This window comes from Harpia harpyja, chromosome 15 (assembly GCF_026419915.1).
Source record: "Harpia harpyja isolate bHarHar1 chromosome 15, bHarHar1 primary haplotype, whole genome shotgun sequence".
Classification (NCBI taxonomy): Eukaryota; Metazoa; Chordata; class Aves; order Accipitriformes; family Accipitridae; genus Harpia; species Harpia harpyja.
Genome location: NC_068954.1, coordinates 31,466,310 through 31,482,103, shown reverse-complemented (window position 1 = coordinate 31,482,103; position 15,794 = coordinate 31,466,310). Strand labels below are relative to the sequence as shown.

Below are 15,794 nucleotides of genomic sequence, written 5' to 3'. Positions count from 1 at the left end.
CTGCAGGGCTATTTCTGAGGATGGAGCCCTCTGGAAAGCACTTTGTGGCTGTCATTCCTACATACTTTGTTCTGCTCCTGAGGCTGTAAAAAAACACAGCACAAGAGCTGCCCCTGCATCACTGCAGGACTGGTGAAGGGGTGGGAGCCAGCCCTGGTGGGCAATTTCGGAGAGCAAAGCTGCCTGCTGTTCAGTGGGTGCAGAGCTGGGCGGTACGCATGGGAAGTATCCTCAGTACCTTTCCATCCTGCCCTATTCAGAGCAGCATGTCAGTGGTGGACCTCAGCCTGCCTACGAGTTTTATAGGGATCCTTTCTGGTGCATCATCTCATACTTACCATGTCTCCTACAGCAAAGAACTGCAAGTTACACTGGAGGTTTTCAAGATGCAACTGGACAGGGAGGGTGCTAGATAATCTTATCTAGGCTCCCTTTCCCATGAAAGGTTGGACCAGATGATCTTCTGAGGTCCCTTCCAACCTGGGCTGTTTCATGATTCTGTTTGCAGTGAGCTGGGATGGAAGGAGGAAACAAGCCTCCTCGAATAGCTTTTACTGCAGATAATATGAACAGCTCCTTAGTGTCTGTTGCTGTCTGTATGAGGATGGAGGGAGCTTGCAGTTCTTGGGCCCTGGACCGGCTCCAGGGTTCTGGATCTGTTTGCAGAGGATGCTGAGACTCAAGGGAAGCATCTCAGTTCTACGGATGAGGTGCCTTCCTGAGGTAGCCAGGGTCCAGCGCTAACACTAGCAGGAGTGTCTGTCTGGAGCAGTAGCGTGGCATGGGACAGAGCACAGTGCCCTGGGTGGGAGGTTTGAACGCACAGCAGGCTTCTGGAGCTTGTGCAGGATCACTGGGTCTTGCTGGGGTTTTTATTTTGTATCTTCTACTGTTTGGCTGTTCTAGTGGTTTAGGTCCTGGAAAAACTTTTTTCATGTGTTTGAATGTTGGTGAAAGGTCTGAAAATGCACTGTCCCCCATGTGCACGCACCTTCTGTTTCACCAAAGGTCAAAGCAAATGTTCAAAAAACCAATCCAGTGCTGACCATTACAGGTTTGGTGCCCAAAGCACAGTGTGTGGTGCCTGAGTTAGGTGTTGTCATAAACAGGCATTAGCAGGTCCTCCCAGTGACAAAGTGAGAGGGGCCCCTACAGAAGGCAAGAGTGAAGAAAAGCCGTTACCAGCAGGAAAGGCCAAGAAGCACTGCAGAGAGAGCTGGGAGTCAATGCCACACACAAGTGGGCAGTGGAGTGGGAGAGACACAAAGGTTGTGCTGGGGGGGAAGTGGCTCTCCTGCTGCTGTTGGCCGTAGCTGGCCTTTGCGATCTTGTGTCACCGTTCCACTGTTCATGCCAGGCAAGAGCTGCTTTGCGGACATGGTCAGCCTTCCTAGCTTCCACAAAGCAACTGGCTAGGTTGTGTGTCTTCACAGAGAGATCAATGCTCCCCCATTATGGTCTCCGTGCTTTCCAACCCTCTGCAATGCCCCCCTCTGTGTGTTTGCAGTTGGCTCAGTTGACTAACCTTGTTGTTCCTTCTTTCTCTCCTTCCTCCTATCCTTCCTCCCCCCCCCCCCCCCATTCCTTTTCCCACCCGAATCTCTTTCCTCCACTCCCTTCTCTGCTGGTCTTAGCCGGTCCCAGCGCTGCAGCCTGTTCAGTATTCTCCAAGCTCCTGCCCCCAAGTCCTCTTGCCAGTCTCTCCACCCCAGCAGTACAACTTGGTATAAACCCCATTTCCTCTTCTGCACTGTCTCTGTTGTACTCATGTGCTGTGTTTGTGTTGTATGAGCTTTTGCTAATCAGGTATGTCGCGGACACTGCACCCAGTGGGTTTGGGATTTATGGAGGCTCTGCGCTGCAGTGGGGTCAAAGCAGTGGGATGCCTGAGGCTGTGGGACCTACCAGGGCCGGGCACTGCTGGAGTGGCTGATCTTGGAAAGACACTGGGGAATAGCAAGTGCTAAGCCCAGAGCTCCACCAGGAAGCAACACTTGTGTCCAGCACTGGAGTCCAGGGGCCATGGCTGCCCTGTGGTCTCAGTCAGCTCCTGTGTTGTCTCTGCCAGGTCTTTCGGGAATGGCACGCCCCATGGGACATGGTCTCTGGGCTGGGGCAACCCCTGCCTGTGTGGGGCCCCACATGTCACCAGTGTCCGCTGAGCATTCAGGCCCCCCCCAGCAGCTCGCATGCCCCTACCCCCTGTCCTGCAGAATGCTCTTGGTCTGTGGCTCATTTCTGGGGACCTTTCTTGGGTGAACTCCTCCACACAGAGTAGGGAGAAGGGCTCTGCAATCTACTCGGCAGAGCTATGTCCTACATGCTGTTGTCCTACATGCTGTCCTCCTCCATCCTTCCCACTTATCCCCAATGCAGGCCGACGAACTCAGCAACCCCTTTGGGCAGATCAGCCTCAGCCGACAGGGCTCTACGGAAGCAACGGATCCTTCCTCGGCTATGTTCCAGTCATCCCTCATCTCCCAGCATCCTCAGCAGGCAGGATTCATCATGGCAACCCCTGGGCAGCCCATTCCCACCTCCAACTATTCCGCCTCAGGGCACACGGCCCCCACACAGCAGGTGCTGCAGCCCCAGGGCTACATTCAGCCTCCCCAGCAAGTAAGGACATGCGCAAGCCTGGAGGGGATGTGCACCTCGGCCCAAAGCTGTCAGGCAAGGGGCTGCTGGGGAGCAATCCAGAGAACAGTTCCTTGAGAGTGGTTCCCCTCTTTTTCTGCTGCTCATTTGTGATGGATCAATACACAGGGGTCCAAGCTCCGGGTCTGCACGTACCCTTGCTAGGTACCCTTGCTAGGCATAGCGTAATCTCTGCCCCCTTGTCCCTCTGAGCTCACAGGGCACTTATCTGGGGACCCCTCTGGCAATTCCTGCCTCATAGTGTTGGGGGAGGGACAGTGACCAGATTCAGGGCTGACACCTCTAAGCTGTCTTCGGGGTCCTGCAGGGCTTTATGACCTCTAGGATTGTTCCTCTGAGCTGTGATGAGAATTGTGCCTACTGTGCTCTTGCACTACTGTGCTGGGAAAGGCTTGGATGTGGAGGCTGGGAGGAGCGGGAAGGGTCTGCGGTTCCCTGAGGAGCTATCATCTGGCCAGAGCCAAAACCCTGGTCGGTTTCCTTCGGCAGAAACCAGGCCAGGTGAGAGAGAAAACTGGTCCTGGGGGACCAGCTTTCTTGGTCCCACTCCCTCTTGTGTTCTCATCATCATGTTTTCTTGATTCTGATAGATTCAGGTTTCTTACTACCCTCCTGGGCAGTACCCGAACTCCAGCCAGCAATACCGATCTCTCAGTCACCCAGTGGCCTACAGCTCCCAGCGCACTCAGCAGCTCCCCCAGCAGTCCCAGCAGCCTGGTAAGGGGGTGTAGAAGGGGGGAGGGGGCATGTTTCCCTTTCCTGCCACTCTTGTTGGCTCTTAAGGATCTCCCATGCGTTGTCTGGGGCCAGGCTGCTCTTCCCTGTCTCCCACTCTTTGCTGGACTTGCGGACTATAGAGTGCCTCTTGACTGTGCAAAGGAAAGTTGCAACTCGGCCTGGCTGCAAAGGCTGTTTTAGTCTTTTCCCTCCCTCTCAGCATGTAGCGTGCACTGAGGTGCTGCAAGGTGGATTTAAAGCCAGGAGCTTCCTTCAGGTCTTTTTACATCTGCCGTAAGGGAAGCCCTTTTCTCACTCTTTAGCAAGAGATGGGGGCAAAGCAGGATTTGAGCCCTCATATGCCAAATCTCAGGCTGTGGCCAGCTGGGAAGCTGCTCCATTTAAGCCCTGTTCTGACAGGTTTACAGCCAATGATGTCCAACCAGCAGCAAACATACCAAGGTGTAATGGGAGTGCAGCAGGCGCAGCCCCCTGGGCTCCTCAACAGCCAGAGGAACAGCATGGGGGGCCAGATGCAGAGTATGATGGGAGTGCAGCAGGCACAGCCCCCTGGCCTTCTCAGCAGCCAGAGGAGCAGTATGGGGAGCCAGATGCAAGGCCTGATGGTCCAGTATACTCCACTCCCTTCGTACCAGGTAGGCATCGGTTGCTTTACAACGAGGGGCTGCTGGGGAGGGGGCCTCAGCTTGTACAGGCCTTGCAGGAAGCACCCTGTTCTTGTGTCTGAGTGATGGGGCTAAAGGTGGAGACTTACATTGAGAAAGTAGTGCATGCTTGCCAGCTTGGGGAGGGCACATCCACATTTGAATCTGTGTGGGACATGTCTTGAGAAGGAGAGCTGGGAGGGCTTGCCCTTGCCTGGGCAAGATTGCTCTGGGCTGCAGTAGGCAACCATCTGGCATCTCTGCTACCTTGTATGGACCTCGCTGGTGTCTCTCTGGGGCCAGTTCTCCCTGCTCCTGCTCTGTGTTACTGTCATTCCATAGGGCTGCTTCTTTCCTCCCTGCACAGGTTCCCGTGGCCAATGAGTCCCAGAGTGTGGTCCAGCAGCCCTTCCAGCAGCCAGTGCTTGTACCAGCCAGCCAGTCTGTTCAAGGGGGGCTTCAGACTGGAGGGGTACCCATCTACTACAGCGTCATCCCAACTGCCCAGCAGAACGGCACCAGGTAAAGCCTGTGTATCTCTGGCCTGCCTTGGGGAGAAAGGGGTCCCGCTGCCCTACTGAAAGGGCATAGCATCCTACTCAGGCAGCTAGAGGAGGTGGCTGGGCACCATAGATGCTGGTCATCTCTTGAGCTTGCCCAGTCCTAGCTGCCGTGGTCAGCGCTTCCTGGACACGGCTCTCCTGCAGCATGCAGTGCTTCCTGTGCTTCTCCAGAGGCAGCTGTGTTTCCAGCTATCTCAAGTACTGAGGGAGCTGGTGGTTGCCTGCACAGACGGGCAAGGCTGTTTCTCCCCATCCCCAGCGCCTCACCAGAGCACTCTCTGCTTCACAGCCCTTCGGTGGGGTTCCTTCAGCCACCCGGCTCTGAACAGTATCAGATGCCACAGTCTCCATCACCCTGCAGCCCGCCACAGATGCAGCAGCAGTATTCAGGTAAGAGGAGCCACCGGTCAGGGCTGGCACTGATTCTGCACAGATTGGATCAGGTTTTGTAGGGACTGCGGCAGACAGAGCTGCCAATTCACAGCCAAGTCTGGCAGCTTCTGTGCAATGGGTTTGCGTGGTCTGACCCATCCCACGGCCCACCGGGAATTATCGGGGTGTGGCACAGCGACTTGGCTCCCCTGGCATATCCTTGCCGTGGTGGGCAGGCAGGGTAGGAGCAGGCAGAGGGAGCTGCTGTGGGCTGCCGACTCCCTCTGCTGGCAACGCGGCTTAGTGTCACCGGGGCAGCTCACGGGACCGGGGAGCACCGTGGGCCAGAGGAGCATCGGGATTCCTGCATCCCGTCCCAGCTGCAGGGAAGTGAGCTGGGGCCTGGTGAGTTGGTGCAAGAACTGGAACCGGGATACTCAAGCTCTGCGCCCAGCTCTGTTATTACATCCTTTGCCTGAAGTTTTGCTGTGATGCTCAGAGAGGTCACCCGAGTCACCTTCAACTTGTCCACTCTGCTCACATTTCTCCCGGATTAAAAGTCATCACTCTCTGATGTAAGCTGTGATATCAGAGAGGGATCCCGACTGGGTCTTGGTGGGGCCTTTCTTCAGTCCACCTGGGCAGGCAGGAGTGGCAGAGGAGAGAGTACGGAGGGGGTGTTGTAGGGAAGAGTGCAAAGTTGCACAGACAGGCAGGCTGCCTCTTGTCCCACAGCAAGCAGCAGCAGTGCGCAGAGCCCGGGCAATATTGCTGCTGTCATCTCTCCCCAGGGGTGTCTCCCTCAGGCCCTGGCGTGGTTGTGATGCAGCTGAATGTACCCAATGGCCCCCAGGCCCCCCAGAATCCCCCTGTGGTGCAGTGGAGCCACTGTAAGTACTACAGCCTGGACCAGCGGGGGCAGAAGCCAGGAGACCTGTACAACCCAGACACCAGTGCTCAGGTATTGAGAGGACTGGGAAGAAGGCGGCTCATCTTTTGAGAGCAGCCTGGCGGGAGAGAGAGGACCCCAGCATCTGTGCTGTCTGGATGGGCTGGGAGGTGGGGGTGGGGTCTTCCCATGGTAGTGAGACAGGCGTGGGACCAGTCACAAGCACTGGGTCTGTCTAACGCTCTCCCTCCCCTAGGCCAGCACCCAGCTGAACAGCCCCATCACGTCCCCCACCCAATCCCCGACGCCGTCTCCTGTCACCAACCTCAACAGTGTCTGCACGGGGCTGAGCCCCCTCCCTGTCCTCACACAGTTCCCCCGGCCCATGGGCCCGGCACAAGGTAAGAGGAAGGAGTGGGGACAGCACAGGTCTGGGTCTTTCCTGAGATTTCTTCAGACCTCTTCAAGCATTTGCTTCCTTTTTGCAGGCGATGGGCGCTACTCATTGCTGGGCCAGCCGCTGCAGTATAATCTGTCTATCTGTCCCCCACCACTGCTCCACAGCCAGCCCAACTACAATGCACACCAGGTAAAATTGGGCCAAACCCCCATCCACCCACACTTTCACTGTCGCAGGAGCAGAGCAAGACCATCCCTCTCCTCTCCCCCCAGACGACCCCTCTCTGGGCAGGGCCCAGGAGTAGTTAAGAAGTGAGTTTCACACTCTGCCCTGTGCTGGGACACCCCTTGATTAGATAGCAGGCTGCCTATCCCACGCTCTCGCTATTCATCTGGCAGAGCTGCCGTTGTAAGTGGATTTCCCTAGAGTCTGGCACTGGGCTAAAACTTCATCCTGCCCCCAGCTTTGCCCAGAAGCAGTGTCAGCCCCAAGTCCTTTGAGTGTCCTGGAACCACAGCTGTGCCTTGATCTCATCTAACTTACCCAAGCGTGGTGTCACCTCAAAGGTGCCAGGGGGTGCGAGGTTCATCCAGGTGTTTTCATTCCCCTTCACACCCATGGCCTCGTCAAGTTTGGTCTTCCCCCCAACTCCCAGGATGCTCTATGGGCACTGTGAGGCCACCGTGTCTCCTCAGGTGACACACTGCCATTTTTATTCTTTAAGGGGCAGACTGGAATGAAACATGGAAACCGGAGCAAGAGACAGGCCCTCAAGTCAGCATCCACTGACCTTGGGACAAGTGATGTAGGCAAGTGACCCTCCTCAAGCAGTTCCCCCTTTGTCCTCTGACTAGTCCCCACTGCATGGGCATAGCTGGCACTGGCAGAGACTCCAGATGCCATCTCTGCACACACCAGCATCCCACAGAACCCATTGTGGAGAGCAGTTCCTGCCCGCCACCACCTCCACGCACACAAACACAGACCCCCCGCAGCCCATATGAGGCCTGGCTTGGGGGTGGGTGCAGCAGAGCCAGTCCCAGTCAGCTGTGCCCATTGGGAGGTAGGAGGACAGGGGTTGCTCGGGAACCCAGTAAACACTGCCTGCACTAAGCAAAGCTTTTAAGGAAGAGTGGGAAGAAATTGTTGGGAGAGTCGGTGATAAGTACCAGGACACCTGGGCCCTATTCCTGCCTCTGTGGGGGTTGAAATGATGGAGCGGGTGGAGCTGGCAGAACTCCTGGGATTTTATTCCTCTTTGTCAGCAGAAAGTGAGTGTCCAGACCCCTGAGATCCTGTTCTCACCGTTGCCCTCCCAAGTGACCCTTCCCTCTCATGCTTCCATTTCGCAGCGGGGCCAGGAGCTGCAGAGCCCTCATCTTTGTAAAGGGCTTTGGGATCTTCCAGGGGTGGCTGTGAGGGCTGAAATCCCCAGTGGATCATTTCTCTCCAAAGGGGAAGGGACTCCCTGTACCTTGTCCTGGGGGGTCGCCACTTGGTCATCAGGGAGGGAAGGAGAGGCACATGTCCAGCTTGTCCCTGCAGCAATCCAAGACTGGCTAGTTGGGTATAAGCCAGACAGCCTGGAAGGGAAGCGGTCTTCACTGGCTCTCTGGAGGCTTCAGACTTGTCCCCTGTGTCATCTCCATGTCACCACCACCAACAGCAGCTGGTTGCAGGGGGCCCTTTAAGAGCTGCTTGCTGGAGAGCTGCCCCCCTCCCTGCAGCTGGCATGTTTATTACATGCCACGTTAATATTAGCAAAGAATCCATTCAGCCAGTCCTCTGCTAAGCCCAAAAGCCAGGGCTGGAGCCAGGAGGCAGCAGAAGTGGTTGGGTACCACAGACCAGAGGCAAAGGTGTTGGCATGACACTGGCCTGGCACACAAGAGGATCCTCCCGGTGGGTGAAGCACACAGGGCAGTGTCACATTCAGGATCCACACATGTCAACATCCTTCATGGGTGCAGCCTGTCTTTCTCCCTTCCAGGGACAGAGGGCAGGAGAGCTGGGTTAGCTCCCAATCCTGTTACCCAAGAATCAGGGTAAGGAGACAGGGCAGAGCACCTGGGAAAGCCCTAACCGAAAAGCAAAGGAAGCAAGGAGGACATGGTGTTGCTGGAGCCCTGGGGAAATGGGAAATACCGGTCTCCACTTAAAGCAGGCCATGTGGGGACCAGGACGTGGGTATCGGAAAGGATCGGGATGGGGTACTGTAGGGAGCAGAATGGTAGGGGTGGTTGGGGGGGGGGGGAAGAAGTAACTGGCTTAAAAAAATACATTCCTAATGTGGGGGCAGCTTAGCAAAGTGCTGCTTTCATGGGCAAAGTCGAGGTGACTGCTCCAACCCCAGAGCTGGTGAGGAGCCCACACATCAGCTCTCGCTGTGCAGTTGCCACCCAAGAATCAGGTGCCACTGCTGACATGTGCCGTCTTTCCACTGCAGTGCTGGGTCGAGTGCTGGAGGTGACAGACCTGCCGGAGGGCATCACACGGACAGAGGCTGACAAGCTCTTCACCCAGCTCGCCATGGCTGGTGCCAAAATCCAGTGGCTCAAAGAGACTCAGGGGCGCCGTGGAGATGGAGGTGGCGGGGACAACAATGGGACTCCAGAGAACGGCAGGCACGGTGACCTTGCTGCCTTATACACCATCGTGGCCGTGTTCCCCAGCCCGCTGGCTGCCCAGAATGCCTCCCTCCGCCTCAACAACTCCCTCAGCCGCTTCAAGCTGCGTGTGGCCAAAAAGAACTACGACTTGCGGGTGCTGGAGCGTGCCAGCTCACAGTAGGGCTCACGCATGGGCACAGAGCACACTGGACTGCGGGCACTTCCCTCTGCCTTCTCTTTTCCTTTCTGCCCTCCCTTCCTCTCGCCCTCCTTCCTGGATATATTTATATGGACATAATTAAGAGATAAGAAATTGATTTTTTTTTTTTTATTATTATTATTTTTGGAGTGATGCCCATGCCCGCCCACCTTACCCTGTGTATATTGTTTTGTTAAGCACTGTGTTGAACCGCACATACAGGTGTTGATTGGTATGTTCACTGCACATTTTATTTAATCTGATTATTATTTGGGGGGTATTTTTGGTTTTATTTTATTTGGGGGGTTGTTTTTAAATATAAAAAGAAAACTTGTCCATCACTTTAACGCTGCTTTCCCGTTCTCTGCCAGTACCAGTACTAGGGGCTGTCTGTGCTGCCTCTTCAGGGTGAGATGACAGCCAGAGAGCAGAAGGGGCACTCACAGAAGGATGTGTTCCTGCCCAGGTCCTGCCCTCATGCTTGGCATGTACAAGGGCTGCGAGCTTATGGCTTGACAAGGCTGGGAGCTGAGACTGGGAGAGGAGCGCTGAGCACTTTGACCTGGGGCTGGTCCCCCCCATCAGATATTCATAGCCTCTTTTCCCAGCTGCTGGCCCCATGCAGCTGTGCAATGGCAAGAACGGGGTCTCAGGGTGTCCCCAGCTGTATCCCCTGCCAGGAAGCAACCTATTCCTCCTGATTACATGGGAGCATCAGCCCTTGAGCTGATAGGTGCAGGTATGACTGTGTCCTCCTGCCCTGTGGGTACAGAAGTTGCGCTGGCACCACCCTCACCGTGGCATTGCACACAGCAGCTGGAGCCTCTTGCAGCATCTGGATGCTACCTTCAAGAGCAGGTGCAAGTGGAGAGGTAAGAGCTGCCTGGAAGGGGTGGGCTGCAACCCCAGGCTTGGTGCAAACTCCTGCCCCACTGCCACCCACAGCCTGGCAGGTACATAGGTCCAGGGACTCTGGCACTGGGGTGCCTGTCCGGCTCCAGGGACCTGGCACCCACTGCAGGGCAGCATGACAGCGATGGGGTCCCCAGCTCTCTCCTCTGTGGCAGCTCTCTCTTTCAGTGGAGAGCAGACCAGCAGGATTTGCCGCCAGAGGGTATGGGGCAGCTGCTCCATGAGAGACCCCACTGCTGCCACTCTTTCCTTTTCCCCTCCCAGCTGCAGGGGCCTCAAATGCAAGCGCAAACGAGACATCATGGCTGGAGAACTTGGTGTACCCCTGCTCTGCTGCTGCCCCATGCCAGGGGGTGGGTGGGCCTCTGGCATGCCCAGCAACCCACTAACGCAAATAGCCAGTGGCTCCTCTCCACCCCGCTCCCCTCCTGGCTCATGCATGGGCTCCAATTTCTCAGCGTCAGCCTCCGCCAGCGCTCAGCTGTCCATTCCCCTCTGGGCTGTCACTCCCGCTCTCCACGGGGACTGGGGCGGCTGCCCCCCTCCCTGCGCACCCGGCACAGAGGGCTGGGGGCTCCGCAGGCAACAGGATTCCCAACGTCGGCCACCCTTTCCAGGGATTTTCATCGCAGGACAAGAGCTCCAAACGCAGCGTAAGTGTGTTTCTGTGCGCGGCTCCCCCTCATTGTGGCCACTGACCCCCGTGGGCCCCTGCTCCACCCACATTTCTGCAAGACCCCAGGGGTCTCTGCTTCTGCAGCACCCCTTGCCCCAGGACTCCCCAGCCCACATCGCTGTTTCCCTGATGCTCATTCTAGTTGGTTTCCACGGGGGCATGGGGGGGGCCTCCTGTTAGGTATCACCAAAAATAGTCATGTCTGGGTAGGACTGTGGGGATGGTTGACAGTCAAAGGTGGAATGAGGCATGTTTTGGGGGATGCAGGAGCAGATCCTGCCCCCATGGTAGCATGGGGCTTCTGTGGAGAAGAAAGCAGGGCTGCGTGGTGATGCCAGACAGCGTTTATAGGCATGCTTGTCCTAGGGGGCCAAGAGTGGCCCTGTTTGCAGTTTAATCGTGAGATGGAGATGTCTAGACAGAGTAGACGCCCTAGACGTGTGCAGGTAGCCCAGGGTCTGGCTCGCAGCACCGGGCACCATGTCCACCAAGCAAGCAGCAGCGCGGTGCACGCTGGGCTGGGAGCCTGCCGTCCTCCAGCCTGCGCAGCAGGGCCCACTGGGTACCCTGGGGCCCCGGGACTTCCCCGCAGCAGAACTGGCCCTTGCTGGGGCAGGAGCTGCAGGCAGGGTGGCAGGAGGTGGTGCTGCTGGGGCAGCGGGAGGCACTGGCTTGGGAGATGCTTCCCATCCAGCAAGGTCTGGCTGTTTCTGCCTCCACCGGGCACCTGCAGTGGGAACAGCCCCAGCCAACGTGACGTCTCTCTTTTCCCCCTCATAGCATGACAGAGAAGGAAGTGCCAGAGCCACCAGCTTCACCTGCTTCAGGTGGGAAACCCAAGAGCCGGGTAAGTGGGTGCCCACAGGGCAGCTTGGGTGGGTGGGGGAAGCCACCTTTCTAGCATCGTCTCTGCCTCAGCCCCAGGAGTCTTTGTGGGGCCGGGGATGCCTGGTGGGATCCTGATCCAGCAGGGCCATGGGTGGCCATTTCCCAGCCTGGCTTTTCCCCAGGGTGCTCACATCCACATGGTGCTCGGTAGCCACAGTTTCTCCCTTTGTGGGGACCTCACAGGGGGTTGGGAGAAGGGTCCCTGCCCTCACAGCATTTCTGCCCCAGGATGCCTGGGGTCTCCTCCCACTTGGGGAATAAGGAGTCTCTAGGTCAGAGCAAAGGGGCAGAGAGCCAGGCACCAGCTTCCCTGGATGCCTGCCTGCCTCACCCCACCAGCCTGCCGTGTGCAATACATCCTTTCCTGCCCCAGCAGCTACAGAAACTGAAGCAACTTTTCCAGCGAAAGCCCAAGGAGGAGACAGCGCCAGAGCCGCAGCCCAATGGGGAGCTGGTCAGCCCCTCAGGGGGACCCATTTACTACATCTATGAGGAGGAGGAAGAGGAGGAGGAGGAGGAGGAGCCTGAGCCCCCTCCTGAGCCCCAGAAACTTGTCAATGACAAACCCCACAAGTTCAAAGATCATTACTTCAAAAAGCCCAAGTTCTGTGATGTTTGTGCCCGCATGATTGTCCGTGAGTCCTGAGGGTGCTGGGGCTGGGGGCCATGGTCAGGGCAAGGGCTGGGGGCCAAGGCTGGTGAGGGCTCCAGCCCAGCCGTCCCCACAGCTGCAGTGTCACATTGCCTCTCCTTTCCACCCCTCCGCCCACCCCCCCACCACCAGTCAACAACAAATTTGGCCTGAGGTGCAAGAACTGCAAAACCAACATCCACCACCACTGCCAGTCCTACGTGGAGATGCAGCGCTGCTTTGGCAAAATCGTGAGTGTTCCCACCAGCCCCGGGCTTGGGGCACCTCCTCGCAGGGAAGACCAAAGCACCGTGGCAGGGGCGGCTGGCTCGGTCCCTGTGGGCATGGCCCCACCTCTCTTCCTGGCCCTGAGGGGGGGGACCCAGGCATTGCCCCCCTGCTGTGGGTGGTCACCCTGTGGGTCCCCAGCATCCACCTGCTCCCCCCTCAGCTCTCACAGGAGAGCCCACAGGTCTGGGTGATGGCTGATGCTCTGACCTCCTCTTTTTTTCCAGCCCCCAGGGTTTCGCCGGGCGTACAGCTCGCCTCTCTACAGTGACCAGCAATACGCCTGTGTCAAGGAGCTGCTCTGTAAGTATTGTCCCCACGCCGGGGTACCCCATCTCCTCGCGTCCTGTAGCTGAACCCATCTCGCTGTCCCTGTGTCCCAGCAGCAGCCAACAGGAGCGACCCCGTGTTCGAGACCCTGAGAACAGGCGTCATTATGGCCAACAAGGAGCGCAAAAAAGGGCAGGATGACAAGAAAAACGTGAGTGCGGTGTGAGCCTGTCGCTCCAAATGCCCAGGGTCCTGGCAGCACAGCCTGCACCCCATTGCACCCCCCACCTCCCTGCCTGCTCTGCACCCCCTGACAGCTCTCTGCCTTGCAGCCTTTGGCTGCTATGATGGATGAGGAACCAGAGGCCACGAAGCCAGAAGGGGGCAAAACCGAGGGCGGTGAGTGTTGCGACTGAAGCAGGGCTGGCTGCCCGCGAGGGCCAAGGAACTGGGGGGGGGGGGGGGCTGAGCTCCAGCCATGAGCATGAGGCAGGGAGAGAGCCTGGTGGGGAGACTGTACTTGGGGGGCCTACCAGAGGGGAGTTTGCCCTGCAGAAAGCGGGTTTTCAGTTCAGGTCCCCACCCTGGGGCACTCTCTGCTTTCCCTTGTTGACCTGGGCACAGGAGATCCTTGGGAGGAGGCTGGTCCCAGGGCAGGGAGGCAGCGCCAGGAGAGATGGAACCTCCCTCCTCCCATTTCCAGGCACCTCTGAAGGGGACAAGAAGACTGAGAAGAGCCCAACAGATGACAAGGTAGCCGTCATCCTCACCCTATACCACAAAGGCCCCTGGCCTTGGAGCAGCATGGGCAGAGGCTGCAGGGATCTCCCCACTGGGCTCCCTGGGGCTGTGCTCAGCCTCTCTGGGGCCTTGAACCCCTCTCCTCCTTCCCCAGAACAAGAAGCCACAGCCAGGGATTCGTGGTGGCTATCTGCAGTCTCACTATTTTGTGGCACTTTATCGCTTCAAAGCCCTGGAGAAAGATGACCTGGATTTCCCGTAAGTTCCCAGCCATGTAGTGGGCACAGGGGTGATGAGGGGAAGGACGTGGTGTGTCCAGCGGGGAGGGGGAGAAGTCTTCACCTCAACAATGAGGCTGTCAGCCAGGAGGGGTTTGTGAATGAATGAGGGCAGAAATTGGAGCCATGCTAGCTGTAGTTTGGATTTTGTGGCTTTTCTGCCTGCCCCAAGGGGCTACACATTGAGCAGGGGCCCTGGCTGTCACTGAACCAGTTCTCCCAGCTGCCAGGTTTTGGGCACAAGCCTCATTTCCAAGGCTACTGGTCCTTGTCTTGATGCGATTCCACTGACTTCTTGCGCCATAGACTTGAGGCCGAGCGGCTTACATACAGGACCTGTCTGTCCCTGAGCCCACAGGCTGTGTGCATTCTTTGACCTCCCCTGACACAGGGCTCTAGGAGCTGGTGCTGTGGGAAGAGCAATTTTCCTTGCCAACCTCAGGGTCTCCCATGGTGGGGGGTCCCTGCCCCCCCCTCACTGAGCCCTTTCTTCCCTTCACAGGCCAGGGGAGAAGATCACGGTGGTTGATGACTCCAATGAGGAGTGGTGGCGGGTAAGGCTGGTGTCCTGCAAGCAGAGGGGAAAGATGCAGAGCTTAAAGCAAAAGGAGAGGTCAGCTGGGAAGGCAAATTGCACTCTGAGGGTGACACAGCCCCCTAAATCTGCTGTGTCTTCATGCCCACCCACAACCTGCAGGGTGTTTGTCATGGGGGAAGCTGGGAGTCATACAGGTTGGCTCCAACCCCCACCTCGCATCCCCATCCACTGACTTCTTTCAGGGGAAGATCGGTGAAAAAATTGGCTACTTCCCTCCAAACTTCATCATCCGGGTACGGGCAGGCGAGCGGGTGCACAAGGTGACACGCTCCTTCGTGGGCAATCGGGAGATTGGGCAGATCACGCTCAAAAAGGATCAGGTGAGATGGGATGACGTGGTCACAGCCCGTGGTCCTTCAGCCCCCACCTGCGTCTCTTCCCCAGCCTCCCTCCACGTCCCAACTCATCACAGCTGCCCTGGCGCCCTGCTGCACCCCATAGCCGCTCTCTGCCCTGGCCTGCATTACCGTCCCCACGCTGCCCACCTCTCCCAGCCCCTTGGACAAGACCCTCTCTGCCCAGCCCCCCCCCCCCCAAATGGGGGTTGCCACCTTCCCGCTGTTCTGTGGGGCCCTGGGAGTCTCACCCGCACCCCTCTCACCCCCAGATCGTGGTGCAGAAGGGTGAGGAGGTGAACGGTTACGTGAAAGTCTACACCGGCCGCAAAGTGGGGCTCTTCCCCGTGGACTTCCTGCAGGAGATCTGAGTGGGGCAGCGTCCCAGGGCCCCCCAGCCGGGAGGACGGATGGACCCTGAGCCAGGCAGGGATGGGGATGGGGACGGGGACAGGGATGGCAGGCACCCTCATCCCTGATGCCTGCAGCAATGGGGTCTCCAGTGGGGACTGTCTCTGCCCAGGCCAGAGCAGGCCAGGAGTGTCTCTCAGGCTGATTCCCCTGCGGGGTTTTTGGTGCCTTCAGAGACACTGGGTGCAAGGAGGAGGCACCCCCAGGCTCGCTTCGGAGGCTACCCAGTCCCCCCTGCCTGAAGTGGTGGGTGCTGGGTGCCTCGGCGGTGTCGGTGCGGTCCTGTCCCGCTCCTCTGGGCTGTGTAATCCTGTGTTTTAGCAATACACGTCTGCTCCCCAACCCTGAGCTCTCCCTGGTTCGGATTTGCTGGCAGGGGCGGGGGGGCTGACTGTGGGGCTGCCGCGGACCGGGCCAGGAGGCTGCACGGGTGCTTTCCTGCTTCGTGTGACAGACGCCCTGTGCAGCACACGCCCGTGCCTCACGCGTGGGTGCGTGTACGACCCCCCTCCCCAACACGGCACCCACGCCCCCGCGTAGGGCTTCCACAGCCGACGGCCGACCGAGTCTCAGCCAGGGCACGGGCGGCGTGAGGGGAAGGGGCCCGGACCCCCCCCCCCCCCCCCCAGCCCCATATCCCCCCGGGTCTGCCCCTCCCTCAGCGCCGGCCGGCCCGCGGTGCCGAGCGCTGGCG

General features: G+C 58.1%; 2 protein-coding genes across 28 annotated transcripts in view; both read left to right on the top strand.

The window, feature by feature from the left end:
- The window catches only part of R3HDM2 (R3H domain containing 2), a 60,325-nt gene extending 50,906 nt beyond the window's left edge, over window positions 1-9,419 (top strand). For 13 of the 21 annotated variants that reach the window (XM_052810368.1, XM_052810370.1, XM_052810369.1 and 10 more), the window contains 11 exons: window positions 1,635-1,724; window positions 2,377-2,619; window positions 3,249-3,375; window positions 3,796-4,031; window positions 4,408-4,562; window positions 4,893-4,993; window positions 5,767-5,936; window positions 6,121-6,265; window positions 6,353-6,453; window positions 6,989-7,073; window positions 8,711-9,419. In XM_052810368.1, coding sequence (XP_052666328.1) covers window positions 1,635-1,724; window positions 2,377-2,619; window positions 3,249-3,375; window positions 3,796-4,031; window positions 4,408-4,562; window positions 4,893-4,993; window positions 5,767-5,936; window positions 6,121-6,265; window positions 6,353-6,453; window positions 6,989-7,073; window positions 8,711-9,054 — 1,797 coding nt within the window. In that variant the 3' untranslated portion in view covers window positions 9,055-9,419. The remainder of the gene's footprint in view (window positions 1-1,634; window positions 1,725-2,376; window positions 2,620-3,248; window positions 3,376-3,795; window positions 4,032-4,407; window positions 4,563-4,892; window positions 4,994-5,766; window positions 5,937-6,120; window positions 6,266-6,352; window positions 6,454-6,988; window positions 7,074-8,710) is intronic. The other 8 variants (XM_052810372.1, XM_052810371.1, XM_052810365.1 and 5 more) reach the window with 3 other exon arrangements.
- Window positions 9,420-9,653: 234 nt separating this feature from the next.
- STAC3 (SH3 and cysteine rich domain 3) lies at window positions 9,654-15,448 on the top strand. Of its 7 annotated transcripts, XM_052810379.1 has the most exons (13): window positions 9,654-9,944; window positions 10,249-10,637; window positions 11,441-11,507; window positions 11,922-12,183; window positions 12,333-12,430; window positions 12,695-12,770; window positions 12,851-12,948; window positions 13,070-13,136; window positions 13,441-13,490; window positions 13,633-13,736; window positions 14,259-14,310; window positions 14,537-14,674; window positions 14,962-15,448. In XM_052810379.1, the coding sequence occupies exons 1-13, from the start codon at window positions 9,912-9,914 to the stop codon at window positions 15,058-15,060; spliced, it is 1,533 nt and encodes a 510-aa protein (XP_052666339.1). In that variant the 5' UTR covers window positions 9,654-9,911; the 3' UTR covers window positions 15,061-15,448. The 7 variants fall into 7 exon arrangements, with proteins under 7 accessions (XP_052666339.1, XP_052666340.1, XP_052666338.1 ...); XM_052810380.1 differs by having other exon boundaries at window positions 9,654-10,637; window positions 11,952-12,183; XM_052810378.1 differs by having other exon boundaries at window positions 9,654-10,637; window positions 11,925-12,183; window positions 12,854-12,948.
- The last annotated feature ends 346 nt before the right edge of the window (window positions 15,449-15,794 follow it).

Excerpts from the sequence above, each read along its gene's own strand:
- STAC3 (XM_052810376.1), top strand. The coding sequence starts at position 10,189 with ATGGGGCAGCTGCTCCATGAGAGACCCCACTGCTGCCACTCTTTCCTT. Across the intron at positions 14,311-14,536 it reads CCAATGAGGAGTGGTGGCGG|GGGAAGATCGGTGAAAAAAT; the intron begins GTAAGGCTGGTG and ends GACTTCTTTCAG. Across the intron at positions 14,675-14,961 it reads TCACGCTCAAAAAGGATCAG|ATCGTGGTGCAGAAGGGTGA; the intron begins GTGAGATGGGAT and ends TCTCACCCCCAG.